The following is a 15301-nucleotide window of genomic DNA, read 5'->3' as shown; positions in this document are numbered from 1 at the left end:
ACCCAGGGTGTCCCAATCTAGCTATGAGCAAGTTCACATAAAAGGGGCAGCATACAACCAGTCACAATAAGGATGACTAGTGGCAGTACAACAGCCATACAAAAGAGAAGACTACAATCCCTTATGATAATTCGCTCAGCTGCATCGGTGAGTTTGAGATCAAGTAGAGAAGGAGTATAAAATGTGGAGATTTCTGTGAATGAGACCAAACAACCTTTTATTAGCTGCTACAAACAGGAAATACTATTTAGTGACAAGGGTTCCGTCCAGTCACCGGTACTGGGTGCAATTACAATCACATTACATTTATCAGTAACAGTAAGACATGCTGTACTAAATTGTTGTTTTTGGGTTCATACCTAAAAACTAAGAGAAAGATCATATGTGTATCCTCATTAGGATAGGGATTTGTGTTGGTGTGTAGGGCTGTAGCCTCGGGTTTACATTGTTAACTGGTAATAAGAGTAATGAGCAATGAGTGATAAGTAAATAGGAAGTAATGTGACTAGTTTAACGAATTGCTTTCTCCAGAAAGTAATTCTAGCTGCATTACTTTTAAGAAAAGTAATGTGTAATACTTTTTTTGAGTAACGCCCCCAACATTGCCAGTCAAAAACAGAAAATGCTGTGCCTACCTTTTCCATTGTGTTGCACCTCCACACCACCATAACATTCAGGAATTTCAAAGTGTTGTTTTTCTGCAGATGAAGAGTTCAGCCTGAAGCTCACCTTGAAACGGCTGCTGCTGTGGGGAACCTGCTGTTGTAGCACGGCATAGGCAGCTTTCTGGACAAAACTGCCTTGCTCAAAAACAACCGTCCACAGCAGCACTCTTCCTCCCGAGCAGGCACTGAGCACCCCGAACTCTCCCTTCTTCTGCAGAGGCACCCAGGAAACCTGCACACATAAATCCTCCCTTCACACTCATGCAAGACCATCAAGCAGGGTCATGCCTGGTTAATATTTGGATGGGAGACTGCCTGTCCATTTACCATTTACTTTACTCTGGAATAATGCTATTTCAGGTTATCCTGGAGTGCTGTGATCAAGTTCAAGCGTGTAAGATCAAGCAACATGCAGCAGGATGAAGAGAGTTTAGCAGAAATGCCAAAAGCATTGTTTCCTCTTACCTGGTAAACAGGGTCTCTGTGGCTGTCTGCAGACAACCCAGTTTGAGCCACTACAGAGTCTTGAGTCCGACTGGTGTCCCAAATCACCACTTCTCCACTGTACAGACCCCCTGCAGCGACAGCATTACACACAATAAATAATTCAGTATTAAAGTCATCAAACACAGCTACTTAAAAGAAGCTTTGTGAAGTCTGGGAAAGGCAGCACTGATCATGCTGTCAGTGATTTCTCAGCCAGATTAGGAGCAACAGTCTAGAGACAAGTAGCAGCTGATGAAGATGGTCAGACAGACCAAGATAGGGATGAGGCTTTGTGATAGCTTTATTAACTTTGAAGGATTTAAAACAGCTAGATTTCTTTTTGGCCAATACAGCTGATCCTAGTATAAGACAAAGGAGCACCAATGACAGCAGACAATGCTCAGATATTACCAATACTCTGAACCAAAGATTTCTGTGAAGGTGGCATCACTGTACCTGCGATGAGGGAAGGCTGGTTGGGATGACAGCACAAAGCTGTGACTGCAGTAGGAACATCTATGACCAGGTCTGCCTGACTGTGATGCAGGCCTCGACGGTCCAGGTTCCAGGTGCAAACACATGACTTCTCATTGCTCCAGTCTCCATTGTCAATCCTGCCCACCATAAACACAGATCTGAGCCACAATGATAACAGCAGAGCTTTTCCAGCAGTTTACACTTTTTATGACCTGGAGAAAAACATCAGGAAATAATAAGTGGACTGTTAGTATCGTATACGTTAACATCAGACACACATACCGACCATAGGCACAGGCAATGACTGAGCCAGTACAACTCCAGGAAACACTAGTGACATGCAGGCCTTTCTCTTTAGCGCCGGGATGTTGAAGGGAATGGATGAGTAAGACCTGAAAGATGAAACACTGTCATACAGAGATGTGAACAGGTTTTAGGCAAATCAAAACAGCGATCTGCTGTGCTGATGCCTTGTGAATAATGGGACAGCTGAAAGTAACTTTTTAGTGCAATGTTTCACTTTCACTTCATGATAAAGACCATCAGGTAGTAATATGACCATTCTAGATTCCTTCTGCAGCAGATGACAAACCCTCTCTGACATACAGACAAGTGTTCTGCTTACCCGCTGACTGTGGTCTTCCCAGCTTGCCTGAAACCCGTCAAAGGCATGGCTCCTGACATTTTTCACTAACTCTCTGACGACCATGTCTTCAACTTGCTGTAGGAAGTCCTTCAAGCCAGGCGGCTCTGGTTCATCTTGGTTTTGCTGGATGAGCTGCTCTGTGGCCTGCTCCTGTAGCTCTGTCTGAGTAGAGCTGATGGTAGTGCATATGACCTGGACCTCTGACTCAGCACTGCGAAACATCTGAGTCTGACATCCTTTCTGAAACCCCACCAAAAATAATGGTCTTTTTTACTAAGGAAGCAAGAAAGGTCCACTGTTAGGGAGGCTTGCTACAGTGAACCTATTCTGGTTTATTTCATTTCCACTGAGATGCCTTATGTGATTCACAGTTCAACATAATCCTTATGTATCTTATAAGAAGCCCTGGTTTAGCCCACCGCTTCATCCACAGTATGCATAAAAGAGAGACAAAGCCACAGTGGAATCACTCATTGGTTTCAAATGTATTTTGAAGGCTCAATGTTAGCATTTTGGCCACTGTCAACCAGATGTTTGTGTGCTAAGTCCATGGTGTGTCCGCTCCAGAACTGGATAAGCAGATGGATGGATGGGTGTATGGAGAATTGGGTTTTCCAAAAGGTATGAACAGCACAAATACAGTTAAAAGAGCCTAGCAGACACATATCAGCTATTGCTGCCCAGGGCATACCTGTTATTTAAAAAAGCCACACTTAAGTCTTTCCTGTTTAATTACAGGATGAGCTTAAAGACATTAAAATAATTTTTAAAAGAATGATGTTTTGATCAGCTGTCCCTTGCAAACAGAAGGTCTGAACCCCAGGTAGGTGGGGCTTTATTATTACTCAAGGCCACAGCTGTGTGCCTGATCTGACTGAAACAGTGATATCTGCTGCCACTGATATACAGAGAGCAAACACTGTGTCTCAATTCGTCTATAAGTGATCCGACCTCATCATTTGAAATCGTGGTCATATTTAATAGATGTAACCTGCCATAGATAATGCAACATTATCTATGGCAGTCTGCATGAAATGTCCCTGTTTGCTTGATGCTGCATATTTCATGATGTCATCTTGCAATGCATTCTCCTCTGAATGCAAATGTGTCCACCCAGGAACACCTGAACACGCATGTGTTGTATCAGCTAAAGTTAGCTTCGGATCCAACCAATATTCTGCAACTGTAGACAGCAAGCACGTCGCTGTCCAGGCTAACAGAGTTCTGTGGGGGGCAGACTCGGTGCTGCCCAAACTTACCGACTCCTGCGCCGCCTCGTGAGACTTCCTCCACAGTGACTGGACACTCACCGTGTCCAGGGCTTCGTCTGCGAACATGCTAATAAAAAGGCATTATCAAATATTTTAACATTGATCAGCTAAACTCTAAGCACTCCGAGGGCCGTTTGATGCCTTTGGAGCCATTTTACATAAAGCTGGCGTTACCGTGGTTACTGAGATTATCACGCGAGGCAAGAAATAAATCCCACATTCACTTCCGTGTTTGTAGGCGTGAACCAGCGGACATCTTCAGCGTTAAACCCGTGTTCACTAATTGCGGCGGTTGATAATTACATTTCTTTTAAAATACATACAAACAATGGTGTATAGTCTAAAAGAATACCCTCATGTATGTTGTTAAAAAACTAAGACACATCCCTTTAATAAAAACTAGGAGTTTATCAGCCTGTCACCGAATTCGGAATGATCTCAAAAGGTCGACTTCGTTCATTTGGACATCGCGTTTGCAGTGGGAGAAACGTTTCGTCACTCATCTCAGTAATTTCTTCAGTCTCAGCTGACTCCACGTTTCCTCTTCCTTATTATAAGCAGTACATTTGCACAGCGACTGAAACTAGCACTACTGAATGAACAATGGGCTGTGAGTTCAGTTCCTTGGTCATTAATATGCAAATTAATCAGCAACCAATAATCAATAGCCATGAGTATCATTCACAGAGAGTTGGGGGATGGCTGCACTCACAGCATTGTAAGACTACATTAACTACATTACTCTGTTTGTGTCGGGGACCCGATCCTTGGGGTGGACGAATTTCGGGCGCAGTGTGTTTTGAGCTTTAAAAGCTCGGATGAGTGACGAAACGTTTGTCCCGCTGAAAACGCTACGTCCAGATAAACAGAATCAACCTTTGGGGATTTACTTATTGAGTTTTATTATTTGCAAACCTCTATGATGGGTCTATGCAAGACAAAACCTTTCCAGGTATGAATTTGGCCAAGCATTCTGTCAAGATGATCTCCTTGTATGTGCTTGAACCATTTTCAGAGCAGTGGCTGCTAAGCGGTCATCTGTAGTTGTATCTCTTGATGCAAATATAGCCAGTGGTGAGTGAAGATTGTGTTTTTATGCTTGCAGCCCTTTTGTAGTATTTTCCCAAAAGTCTTGAGGATCGTCAAGATGTTTTCTGGCAAAACTCGGAAGACCCTTTATGTTCCTTTTGCTCAGCAGTGGTTTTCGTCTTGGAACTCTGCACGCAGGCCATTTTTGCCCATTTCTATCTTACGGTGGAGTCATGAACACTTAACTGAGACAAGCGAGGCCTGCAGTTCTTTGAATGTTGTTCTGGGGTCTTTAGTGACCTCTTGGATGAGCTGTCATTGCCATTTGTGGATAATGGCTCTCACTGTGGTTCGCTGGAGTCCCACAGCTTTAGAAATGGCTTTAAACCTTTCCAGACTGAGAGATTTCAGTTTGTTTCTCATTTGTTCCTAAATTTCCTTGGATCACCACATGATGTCTGACTTTTGAGGATCTTTTAGTCTACCCCACTTTGTCAGGCAGGTCCTATTTAAGTGATTTCTTGATTGTGGCTAGAGAAACTGAACTCATCTTTCCAAAGATGGGATACACCACAGTTCATTTATGTTATAACATATCTATATATGTGTTAGGATATTTTTCATATTAAAATCTCACATAAAATATTTGATCCTGCCCATTAAGCTGTAATGTATGGGGTCCACATTAATCAGAGCTGTACCCATTATAATAAACACTCCACAAAATCTACATGCAGAATTGTGCAGATATATTTTAATTGTACAGTACTGTGCAAAAGTCTACCTCTCATTCAGCCTAATGCAAAAGTTAATAAATTTCTGTTTATTAAAACAGACCGAAGGATGACAACATAGAATCATAATTTATGATTTACATCATTTCCATTAGTCAAACCATAAAGTAATCTCTTTTGTCCTGTGGCTGAGAGGTTTTATCATTCTGGAAGAGATAGCTCCCATCAGAATAGAAGTTATTTATTAAGCTAAGAGGATGAACTGAAGGAGTACACAGCATATGATAAATGAGGATTATTCTGAACTGTGAAACATGCAAAGCTACTCTAATAGCTTTCAAGAATAGTTCAGGAATAAATCCAGAGTTGGGAATGATTACAATAGGTCCACATTTACTGGTTCTTTATCACGCCTTTATTTAAATAGCAACACTATGTACTTGCCATTAGAAATAACTTTTCTAGTCTTACTGACCATTCATGTTCCTTTAGGCCGAACACTCCCACAGCACTTTAATCTACTTCATATCTATAGCCAAGTAAGAAACCCCAGTTAACTTAACATGTCTTTGGACTGTGGGAGGAAATACCTAGAGGAAACACACTAGAACAGGGAGGGCATATAAACTATAGTTAGAAATTCCTTCACCTTATGCTGAGATGACTGCTTACTGCCACCCACTATGAGTGATCCAAACAACTAAGAAGTAACCCTGACTTTGCCATGCTACGACTCTGCTGGGTCCACTAAATACACTTTTTTGATTGCAGACAAATGGTAGTTTGTTAAAGTGACCAAACTGTAATTTAAATAAACACGTGCAAAACTGTTTTCAAACCTGAGGCAGCCCAAATAATTTATTTTAACATCCACTAGCAGCAAAGTCATAAACAGTGAGGGCAAAGGTCACACTGAAGAGCTAGTAGCTTCCAATAATTCTCGTGTAAAAATTGAAAGAGGCTTTTCTTAAAGTAGTTAATCACTAGAGTCAGCCAGCCAGAACCTGCTCCCAGTTGTAATTATAAAAGTGACATTCTAACTTTTCTGGACAAATATTTCTGGAAGTCAATTCACTTTTGCCAAATACAGATAATTTTTCCCAGTATGATTTATCCTTAAACAGTGCTTACACCATTAAAGAATCACACACCAAACAGATTTTGTCAGCTGTTTGACCAGAGGCCTGTGCTATGTAACAGGATCAGGGATCAAGTCAAAGGCAGTTCACTTTTTTACAGGGGTACACCAACATAGTAACATATGCTGTAGACCTAACCTGCTACAGATGCTCAAGATGAACATGAAATCAATTCTAGCATTACCATTCCTGGAAAGGAAGATCACTCAGATAGTGGTAGGATGTAAAGTCGTTGGACAGGCCTAATAGCACTAATCCTGTGAGCACATGAGAAAATGGGATGTTGTGAGATTGGTTATGTTAGCTGAACTGGCTAAATGTGATCAAACTACTCCAAACATCATGTATACATTTATTTATTATAACAAAGTAACTAGTACACTTAATTTAATGGGAACAGGTCTCTAGCAGTACAGGAGAAAAGCTGCAGACTCCAGAGGACTCAAGAGAACAGCGTAGTCTCCCATCTGAACGTGTTACACTAACCTAGAACTCTGAGTTTTAGTGTAATTTATATATATATATATATATATATATATATATATATATATATATATATATATATATATATGAGAATGAGAAAATGTACATTACAACTCTTTGTTGTGGGTGCCTGGAAAACAAGACAATGAAACTTTATTTAACAGAAGTCCAGAGTTCGTGTCAAAGTCCCCCTGCCCAACCATACCCTCCCCCATTAAACTGTGTACAATTAACTGGCCTACCAAGATACATGGATATCCCAAAACATTTACAACAGTTCAAAGGAACAAGCTGGTGCTTTTAATCAGTTCATTAATACAATAAGTCACAAAGGAAAATGCAGCTTCTAATAAGCCTCATTACCCCCACCACTGAATATATAATAATAAACACATACACACATGTATACATACATATGTGTATATATACACATATGTGTGTATTGATATATGTGTGTATTGATATATGTACGTGTGTGCACGCATATTATACATATATATATACATATATATATATATAATATGCGCGCACACGTATGCGCTAAGGATGCTATGATTAAGTTATCACTGCACCATGGCTTATTTTTATTGAACTCACAACTTCAACAGAAACTGTTTTTATTGTACATACAAATTGTTATTGTATGGAGTTTAAATCTACATAGAATGACGTGCAGAATGCTACAAATTTTTTTTTTAATTCTTTTGCATGTCTTTGGGAGATGTAGAGAAATAATGACAGGTGAAAAATCCAGAGAGCCACTGACACCTGCACCTCCACCCCTCTGCAGACCCGCTGTATATGGAGCTGGTCCTCAGACAATATCTGCAGGCTGTGGCTGCAGAGGAAGAGGACGGACAGGGTGACAACACACAGACCCCCCCCCCCACCCCCACCCCCCCCAAAAAAACAAACAAAAAAAGAAATTTGCTCCCATGAGTTGAAGAGAGACCACGGAGCGAGGATGGAGAAAAGGTGTTGACTGAAACCTTTAATCATCTTCACCGTCATCCTGGAAGAAGAAGAACAAAAGTATTACAACACAATCATTCAAAGATGTCACCACAGCAGTTTTATTAGCACTCACATGTGCTAATTACAAGCAGCTTCCAACTACAGCAGCAGCTTTTACATCAACTTGCTACAGGTCTGATAATTTAATTAACTCCACAAACACGGAAGACAAGGAATGTCACATAAACCACCCGATCCTATACTACGACAACAAATACAATACTACAGTAATGCCACCAGAATACTGGAATAATACAATCACAACAATACAATAATATGGTAGCAACACTAGAACAGTACCAGGTAAAGCCACAATAATATCACTGAAATCCTGTAATAAGACCAATATAATAGTACCACAATAATTACTAGTTTAAAATAGCCTGAAATACACAATGTCTCTATATCATAAGACTTACTGGTCTACAATAACTACACTACGATGTGACAACTCATGTTATACTAACTACTACTATTAATAATGCATGTGTCAGTTGTTGCCATGTTTATACTGCAATAATACCACCATAACAGTATAATATCACTGTAATACTAAATTTCTACAAATGTAATAATATAATACTAATGTAACTCTGTAATACTGCATTACCAACACTGTAAATGTGCAGTTATATCACTCAGCCGATTGGGATATAAGAACTATAATACTAAAGCCATGACACCGCAATTATAGCATTAAGTTAGTATTTTAACAGTAATATCATGCTAAAACACTTAAGCTCTGAGAAAGCAATGATACCATGATGCAACTTTGTTAACTATAAAATTACTGACTGTGCTGGTTTTGTTTAGTTTTATTTTTGTAATTTTAGATACACTTTACAGATGAATGAGCCACCAAAGGCCATTAATTCAGAAATACTGATAATACCATGAAACTGCCAGATTATTAAATTACACCACTTCATCAATTTTCAGCAATACAAAAAAACTTAAATTACAATCTGATGAATGGCCCAGCGCTGCCTTTAGAATTACTAACATGCTAACACAATTTATTGAGCAGAGTTGTTCAGTCAGGCTAAAATTACAATAAATAATAAATACTACTAACAAAATGCTCAGTTTTATCTGTTTTAAATGACCTCTGAGAATCAGTGTGTCATCAGATTGGGATTTGTTTGTGTATTTATTAATAGGAAAAACTTTTTTTTAAATTTTAGTTGGATCTGTGTGGTTCTAACTAGAGATGGACCGATCCGATATTACGTATCGTTATCGGTCCGATACTGACGTAAATTACTGGATCGGATATCGGAGAGAAATAAAAAATGTAATCCGATCCATTAAATATCAAAAAAGCACCTCACAAAACTTGCGACATGGCGTAACTCGGCTCATAACCATAGCACGTCGCAGCAGTATGCGTCACGTGATAGAGCGGCTGTGTGTATTTGGAGCCTCGCTACCAATCCGGCATTTCATCTCCGAGGACGTTATCCCAGAGAGAAGTAAAGCAAGTGTGCAAGTTCATCTCTGAATGTTTGTAAAGCATTCCAGCGTTAAGCTTAACAACTGATATATGGAGCGACTGCCTCTGCTCTCCCCCTCCCTCTCCTGCTGCTACTTCAATCATGAAACTGATCAATGATCAGCTGATCGGCTTTTGTATCGCGAGTCCGTCTCTCTTGTTTTTTTAGCAGCTGAACAGCAGCATGTTTGATAAGTTTGATTTGATGATGATTTTGACCTTGATAAGCTGTTGTTAGAATTTATTTACTTTCTACACCAGGATCTTTTTCTATGTAGCTGAAGGCTGGTAACTGTGCAGGGGCGGATCTAGCAAAGTTTAGCCAGGGGGGCCGATAGGGCATGAACAGGGAAAAGGGGGCACAAAGACATACTTTTCTTTCTTATTCTCATTTAAAATGTCTAGCTTTTAATAAATAATTATCTGAATCTTACACCAAAAGTTTTAATCTTATGTAAAATGTATAGAAGTCCATTACTGTATATAGTAACTATTAAGTCTAATATACCCTAGTAAGCTATACTACTTTTTCCTTTGGGAAGGTACCATCTGTGCAGTCTGCAGTTCTGTTGAAGAAAGATGTTGAATCTATTTAATTATTCTTGAAAAATAATTTATTTCTGTGCATTTCTTTCACACTGCATCAAATTAAAGTTGATTACGTCAGTTAAGCATCATGAGGTGGAGGGTGGGGGGTGGTTCCCTATTTTTTTTTTTTTTTTTTTTTGCTGGGAGTTTACAACCCTATTAGTTAGGTTGCTTAATATTTCTGCTAAGTACTCTTTAAAATACCAGAATAGGGAGGATGGAGTAGGTTTAAGTTCATTAGATTGATCAGTATTGCTGAACTATGAAATATTTTGGGTGCAGTGTATTTTTTGCATACAGGTATAACAGAATAGCTTTAGTGTTTTGTTTTGTTTTTTAACTTGAGTATGAACTTATACAAAAAGTAGCAAGATATTAAAAAAAAACTGTTTTTCATGATTAAAAAACACACTATATCGGATTCATATCGGTATCGGCAGATATCCAAATTTATGATATCGGTATCGGACATAAAAAAAGTGGTATCGTGCCATCTCTAGTTCTAACACCATCTTTCTCAGCACAGCCAACTTACATCTTCATTTTAGGCGGATTTGATTCACTTTTGTAACAGGCCTCTTTACAGTAATGTTTTTGGATAACCGATAAAATGAAGTGATGAGGTGAAATTATTAAAATGCTTAGAAACATTACAACTGTATGTGCTCTGAACTGGGCTAAACCGTCTGCATTAGTGTAGCTGGTTTCATGGGGATTGTATTTTGTAGTTTGGGAAAGCATAAAACTTAATTGTCAAAAACATTCAATACCCAGAATAGTTAATGAAGCTATATAAAAGCAACTTCATAAAAACAGTCCTAAGGACCCACTGAACCCCTTTCCTCACCTCTCCATCTTCCCCATCACCGTCCTCATCTTCATCTTCACCCTCTTCTTCCTCCCCTTCATCAATATCTTCCAGTCCCTCTTCTTCTTCATCATCATCATCGCCATCACCTTCCTCGTCCTCCATGTCTGGGACCTTGGGAACATAAGAGAAAGGTTGAACAGATTGTTACTTTAGCCAAAGATTCACTTTGGTTACTACTTCTGTTTACTAAATATTTCTGGATACAATTCCAAAACTAAACCATCTATCAGTTCCCTTAACTTGCCACCAACAACCACACTCAGACAAAAAAGCACCTCCTGTTTTTACTGGCTCACTCACTCAGCCAGAGTTAAACGGGTCAAAATGAGATCTGGATCTGCCAGCGAAAGCAGCTGTGTTGCTTGGGTCTAGACTCAGTAAGAAACAAAACAACCCCTCCAGTCTCCTGGAACTAAATCTGAATTTCATAGGCATTGTGAAAAGGCGCTTATTCCACTCTTTGAAATTGATGATGACTTTGTTCATTGTGCTGAAGGCGATGAGTGGAGGCTGTTCATTGATGGTCCAAAACTCAAAAACTGTCCTACTACACCACTCAGACTGGAAGCCAAGACTTTGTCGAGTGTTGTCAAGTTCTTTCCACAAAGTTGAGTTTTTAAACCGTTATAACATCTCCCTCTGGTGTCAGTATGTCTGAGCTTCTGTGCATGATTCTCATTAAAATGGCGGTAAAAAACGATATGGTCATAAACTTGCATCTTCAACCCAGCTGCGACAGCTGAGATGCAATGTGCCAAGTTACAAAACTCGAGAGGTATACAACCGGCCGAGGCGACACAGGATGTGACGTGAAAATCGTCACCAGACACCTCCGACACAAGGGACACGGCGAGCATAAAAACAGCCTGTGTAGAAGAAACCAAGTGAAGAGCGCCAATCTTACCAGGTAGTACTGCAGTGGGTTTGGCCAAATGTCATCCTTGATCACTTCTCCCAGTTCATCAGCCCCTGCATCCGAGTGGTCAGTAAACCAGGTGAAGAAGCTCTCTGGCTCCTCATGCTGCCTTTTCTTCCCAGCTTTGTTTGGCGTCTGACCCGTACGTTTTGTCAGGTCCTGATGAGCCAAAAGATGACGTTTTTTTGACGAACATAATCAAAGGGCAACTTTGGGAAAATCATTGTAACCATATTGTACAGTAGTACATATAAACAGAACTGAATTTATAAAGAAAAAAAAATCCAAAGCACATACAAGTCTAATGGAAAAAAAAGAGGAAAAAAACCAAACCAACCTTTCCAGCTTTCCATTTGATTTCAGATGATTTGGAAACCGGGTCGCCGCTCTCGTTTACATTAAACTCTTTGGAGAGGGCTTTGTTCTCGAAGTACGGATTCTCGTCAAAATACTTCAGGAAAGAAAACATTCCAATCAGAATATGGCATGCCAGTTACAATCTATGAATATTACATGAACCTGACAACTCACAAAATCTATTCTATATCCAGACTTTATGTCCTCAAACTCCGTGACCTCCACCCTTGACAAGTAATGAAGTGCTTCCTCGTCCTCCTCTCCCAGAAGAGCTGAAACTAGAGATCAGGTTATGCTGTTAGATCCCATTTCTTTATGTGAACATTTAAAAACACTTAATAATAATTTACCATAACTGATTAACTTTTAGTCCCTGATGGTGACTCTTACACTCTTGACAGTTCAGAGTCACCATAAACACAGCAGCAACAATCATTTTCATTCAATTACCTTGTGGATGGTTGACGAACGTTGTGACCCAGAAGTTGGGGATTTTGGCTATGATTTCTGATCGCTTCTGAAAGAATGGCTGGCGTAATTTATTGTACTTCTGCTCTACTTTTAAAATTTCTTCACTAGCCTGTTCATTCAGTCTGATGGAGAGAAAAAGACAAAAATGTGATCAATAAAACCGTTTTCTGTGAATTTTTCCCCAGTACTGATACAGAAGATTCAAACTCACCTGTCAATTTCATTCTGTACTTCATCAATGTGCTCAATTGCTTCCTGCTGCTCTTTTTCTGAAAGAACAAAGAAATGTTTTTGTTTTGTTTTTTTTTTAATTAAGGATTTTGGAGTTTAAAAAAAGTTCACAAAATAACACCATTCAACCTATTTGTTAAAGAGTATTTGTGAAATTAACATGACATGCAGACAAAAATAACAATGCACACAATAGACATGGTACACCATAAATGTGAATTATATATTAATATTTTCACTGGACTGTGCACACCGCAGCATTTGATTTCATTTTGGTTTCATAAACTTAGAAATAGCAAAAATGTACAAGGTTAGTCTCGAATCATTTTGGCCTAAGGAATGAACTAATTTAGGTAATATTCAGGAAAAACTGCCATGAAAAAAATAAGAATATCTGTCATGACAGAAAATAATATTGATATGCTCATCAACCCAGGATGTACAACTATCGACTTTTTTCTTTTTAAATAATAACTTGGCTGACAGCCAACACACTTTTTCTTAGAAGCAAAGAGACCGTCATTATAAAAAAATATTTTTAGAACACTTCAAATTATTTTTGAACTTCAGGAAACAGCACGTACCATGGGTAAGTACCAACTGAACGGAAGGTAACTGGGAGCATGTCTGCATTCCTAATATTTACAAATAGAGCCTGGTAGTCTGCCGTGTTAAATCAACTATATGCTCATAAAATGCCATTTACTTTTAGACAAATATAGTTAGACAAGTAGATGTTTTTTTGTTGTTTGTTTTTGCTTCCCTCGTACAAACCGGATGATACACAGAAACAAAATAAACAGACTTGTGAAGTTTCAACTTCGGCCAAACTGCAACTTCGATCGGTTCAGAACTTCAATTCATAGAGACATGAGCCAGCTTAACACCTCATATCAGTATATAAATAAAATGCATTGTATATAATTATTTCTAAAAAGTGAATCAAGAAACCAGGCTTTATACAGCCTGAACATGATCAGCGTATTTAAACATTTTAAAAGTGCTATGTTGACTGGATGTTGAACAGACTTGATGATGGTCCATGGCAGACAGACCCTGTGCCTCCTGCAGTTTAGGCGCTTCCTGTTACTGCTAAAGGCGGCCTGGTTTGAATGCGAGGCTTAGCGACGTCTCCGCTGTCTGCTCCCCTCTGATAACAACACACCACCCGATCCACCAAGGATCCCTCCGCGTGCTCCACACACATACTGCCCAAATTCCTTATTTCCAATCCTGTTTAAATGACCAAGTACAGAAGCGCCGGTTTACTGTATACACAGACACGATCTCAATAGACGGGCTCCCGTGAACGTTACCCCGCAGCAGCTAACCTTTCCGTTATCGCTGCTCGGCCTCTCTGGGAAAGACTTCTGCACTTGCTAACAATGAGGCCATTTAAGAAGCTACAGCAACAAACGCGTGTACGGAAATGTACAGGGGCGTGCAGTTCCATCACTACTTCTCCAAGGGCAAACTTCTCAAACCGAGAACAATAACCACACATCCCGCTAAACGCAAAGTAGACACTGGCCTCCAACACGCTCATCAACTAACGCTGGCAGCTAATTTAGGCTAACAGCTAGCACCCGCTCACGCTGCCTAGCATGCTATGTTACTGAAAAGCGCTCCACAGCAACATTCTACCCTGACGTGTATCTGCAGGAAAATATTAATTTAGCTTTTCATCCGCAATCACGCGGACCAAACCACACACCACACTGAGCTGAGAATAACAAAATCACGATAAACAAATGAAAATGGCGTTGTACAGGATAAGCGCCATTCCTTAACGTTACCAGAGGTCTCGTCCGCTCCGTCGTGATTTGAATTCTCCTTCCTACTGACTTTTGCCGATGAGGCCGACATGGTTATCGTTTGTTGTGACTCTTTCGACCAGACGTATATCCAAGGCGGTTCAAAACTCTTCTCCACAGGACAAAAGTTACTTCCACCTTGGACAGAGTGCGTGTCTCGCAGTACACGATAAGGAGGAGGACTGAGCGCAGCTTTGCACGCTCGTTTCTCTCTGCGACTTACTGTAGCTAAACATATCTGTGGTGCTCTACTGCCTCTGACTGGTTGGAGTCCGACACTACAACTTAAAGCGACAGCTTGTACAAAGAAGTTAAGCCTCCACTACCCAGTAAACCACCTTTTCTTTTAGTACGAAATTTCACGGCTACTTCATAATATATATATAATATATATATATAAAATATATATATATATATATATATATATATATATATATATATATATATATATATATATATATATATATATATATATATATTTTTTTTTTTAACAAAAATAAACAACAACAACAAACCACACACCGAGATCAATTCTACAAATTCTCTCTAGGCTCCTTTTGTCCATGTGTTTCTTTTATCTGTTTATTTATTCATTTATATTTTTGTTATTACATTAT

The 15301-nt window shown here is 39.5% G+C and overlaps 2 protein-coding genes across 3 annotated transcripts; both read right to left on the bottom strand.

Moving 5' to 3' along the window:
• Positions 1-338: 338 nt before the first annotated feature.
• Positions 339-3747, bottom strand: LOC146384250 (cytoplasmic dynein 2 intermediate chain 2-like). 2 transcript variants are annotated; one of them, XM_084936162.1, is made up of 6 exons: positions 3534-3747; positions 2254-2547; positions 1911-2020; positions 1608-1765; positions 1131-1240; positions 339-897 (listed from the first exon to the last, which is right to left on the bottom strand). In XM_084936162.1, the coding sequence occupies exons 2-6, from the start codon at positions 2494-2496 to the stop codon at positions 610-612; spliced, it is 909 nt and encodes a 302-aa protein (XP_084792288.1). In that variant the 5' UTR covers positions 2497-2547; positions 3534-3747; the 3' UTR covers positions 339-609. The 2 variants fall into 2 exon arrangements, with proteins under 2 accessions (XP_084792288.1, XP_084792287.1); XM_084936161.1 differs by having other exon boundaries at positions 2254-2514.
• A 3040-nt stretch (positions 3748-6787) lies between these two features.
• LOC146384249 (protein SET-like) lies at positions 6788-14899 on the bottom strand. The gene is made up of 8 exons (XM_084936160.1): positions 14667-14899; positions 12851-12908; positions 12619-12761; positions 12343-12446; positions 12149-12262; positions 11800-11970; positions 10872-11006; positions 6788-7942 (listed from the first exon to the last, which is right to left on the bottom strand). The coding sequence occupies exons 1-8, from the start codon at positions 14734-14736 to the stop codon at positions 7922-7924; spliced, it is 816 nt and encodes a 271-aa protein (XP_084792286.1). The 5' UTR covers positions 14737-14899; the 3' UTR covers positions 6788-7921.
• Between the last annotated feature and the right edge of the window lie 402 nt (positions 14900-15301).

This window comes from Perissodus microlepis, chromosome 7 (assembly GCF_051167445.1).
Source record: "Perissodus microlepis isolate ML-2025 ecotype Zambia chromosome 7, ASM5116744v1, whole genome shotgun sequence".
In the NCBI taxonomy this organism is placed as follows: Eukaryota; Metazoa; Chordata; class Actinopteri; order Cichliformes; family Cichlidae; genus Perissodus; species Perissodus microlepis.
Note: the sequence above shows the minus strand (reverse complement) of the source record. Positions and strands in the feature narration are given on the sequence as shown.

Bases quoted from the DNA above. Each gene is read 5' to 3' on its own strand.
- LOC146384249 (XM_084936160.1), bottom strand. From the start codon at position 14,736: ATGTCGGCCTCATCGGCAAAAGTCAGTAGGAAGGAGAATTCAAATCAC. The intron at 12,447-12,618 runs GTAATTGAATGA...CCTGATCTCTAG, and splicing joins GTTCGTCAACCATCCACAAG to TTTCAGCTCTTCTGGGAGAG. The intron at 7,943-10,871 runs GTGAGGAAAGGG...TTCTTCTTCCAG, and splicing joins GTGATGGGGAAGATGGAGAG to GATGACGGTGAAGATGATTA.
- LOC146384250 (XM_084936161.1), bottom strand. From the start codon at position 3,611: ATGTTCGCAGACGAAGCCCTGGACACGGTGAGTGTCCAGTCACTGTGG. The intron at 2,021-2,253 runs GTAAGCAGAACA...TTCATCTTTCAG, and splicing joins GGGAAGACCACAGTCAGCGG to GTCTTACTCATCCATTCCCT. The intron at 898-1,130 runs GTAAGAGGAAAC...TTATGTGTGCAG, and splicing joins ACAGAGACCCTGTTTACCAG to GTTTCCTGGGTGCCTCTGCA.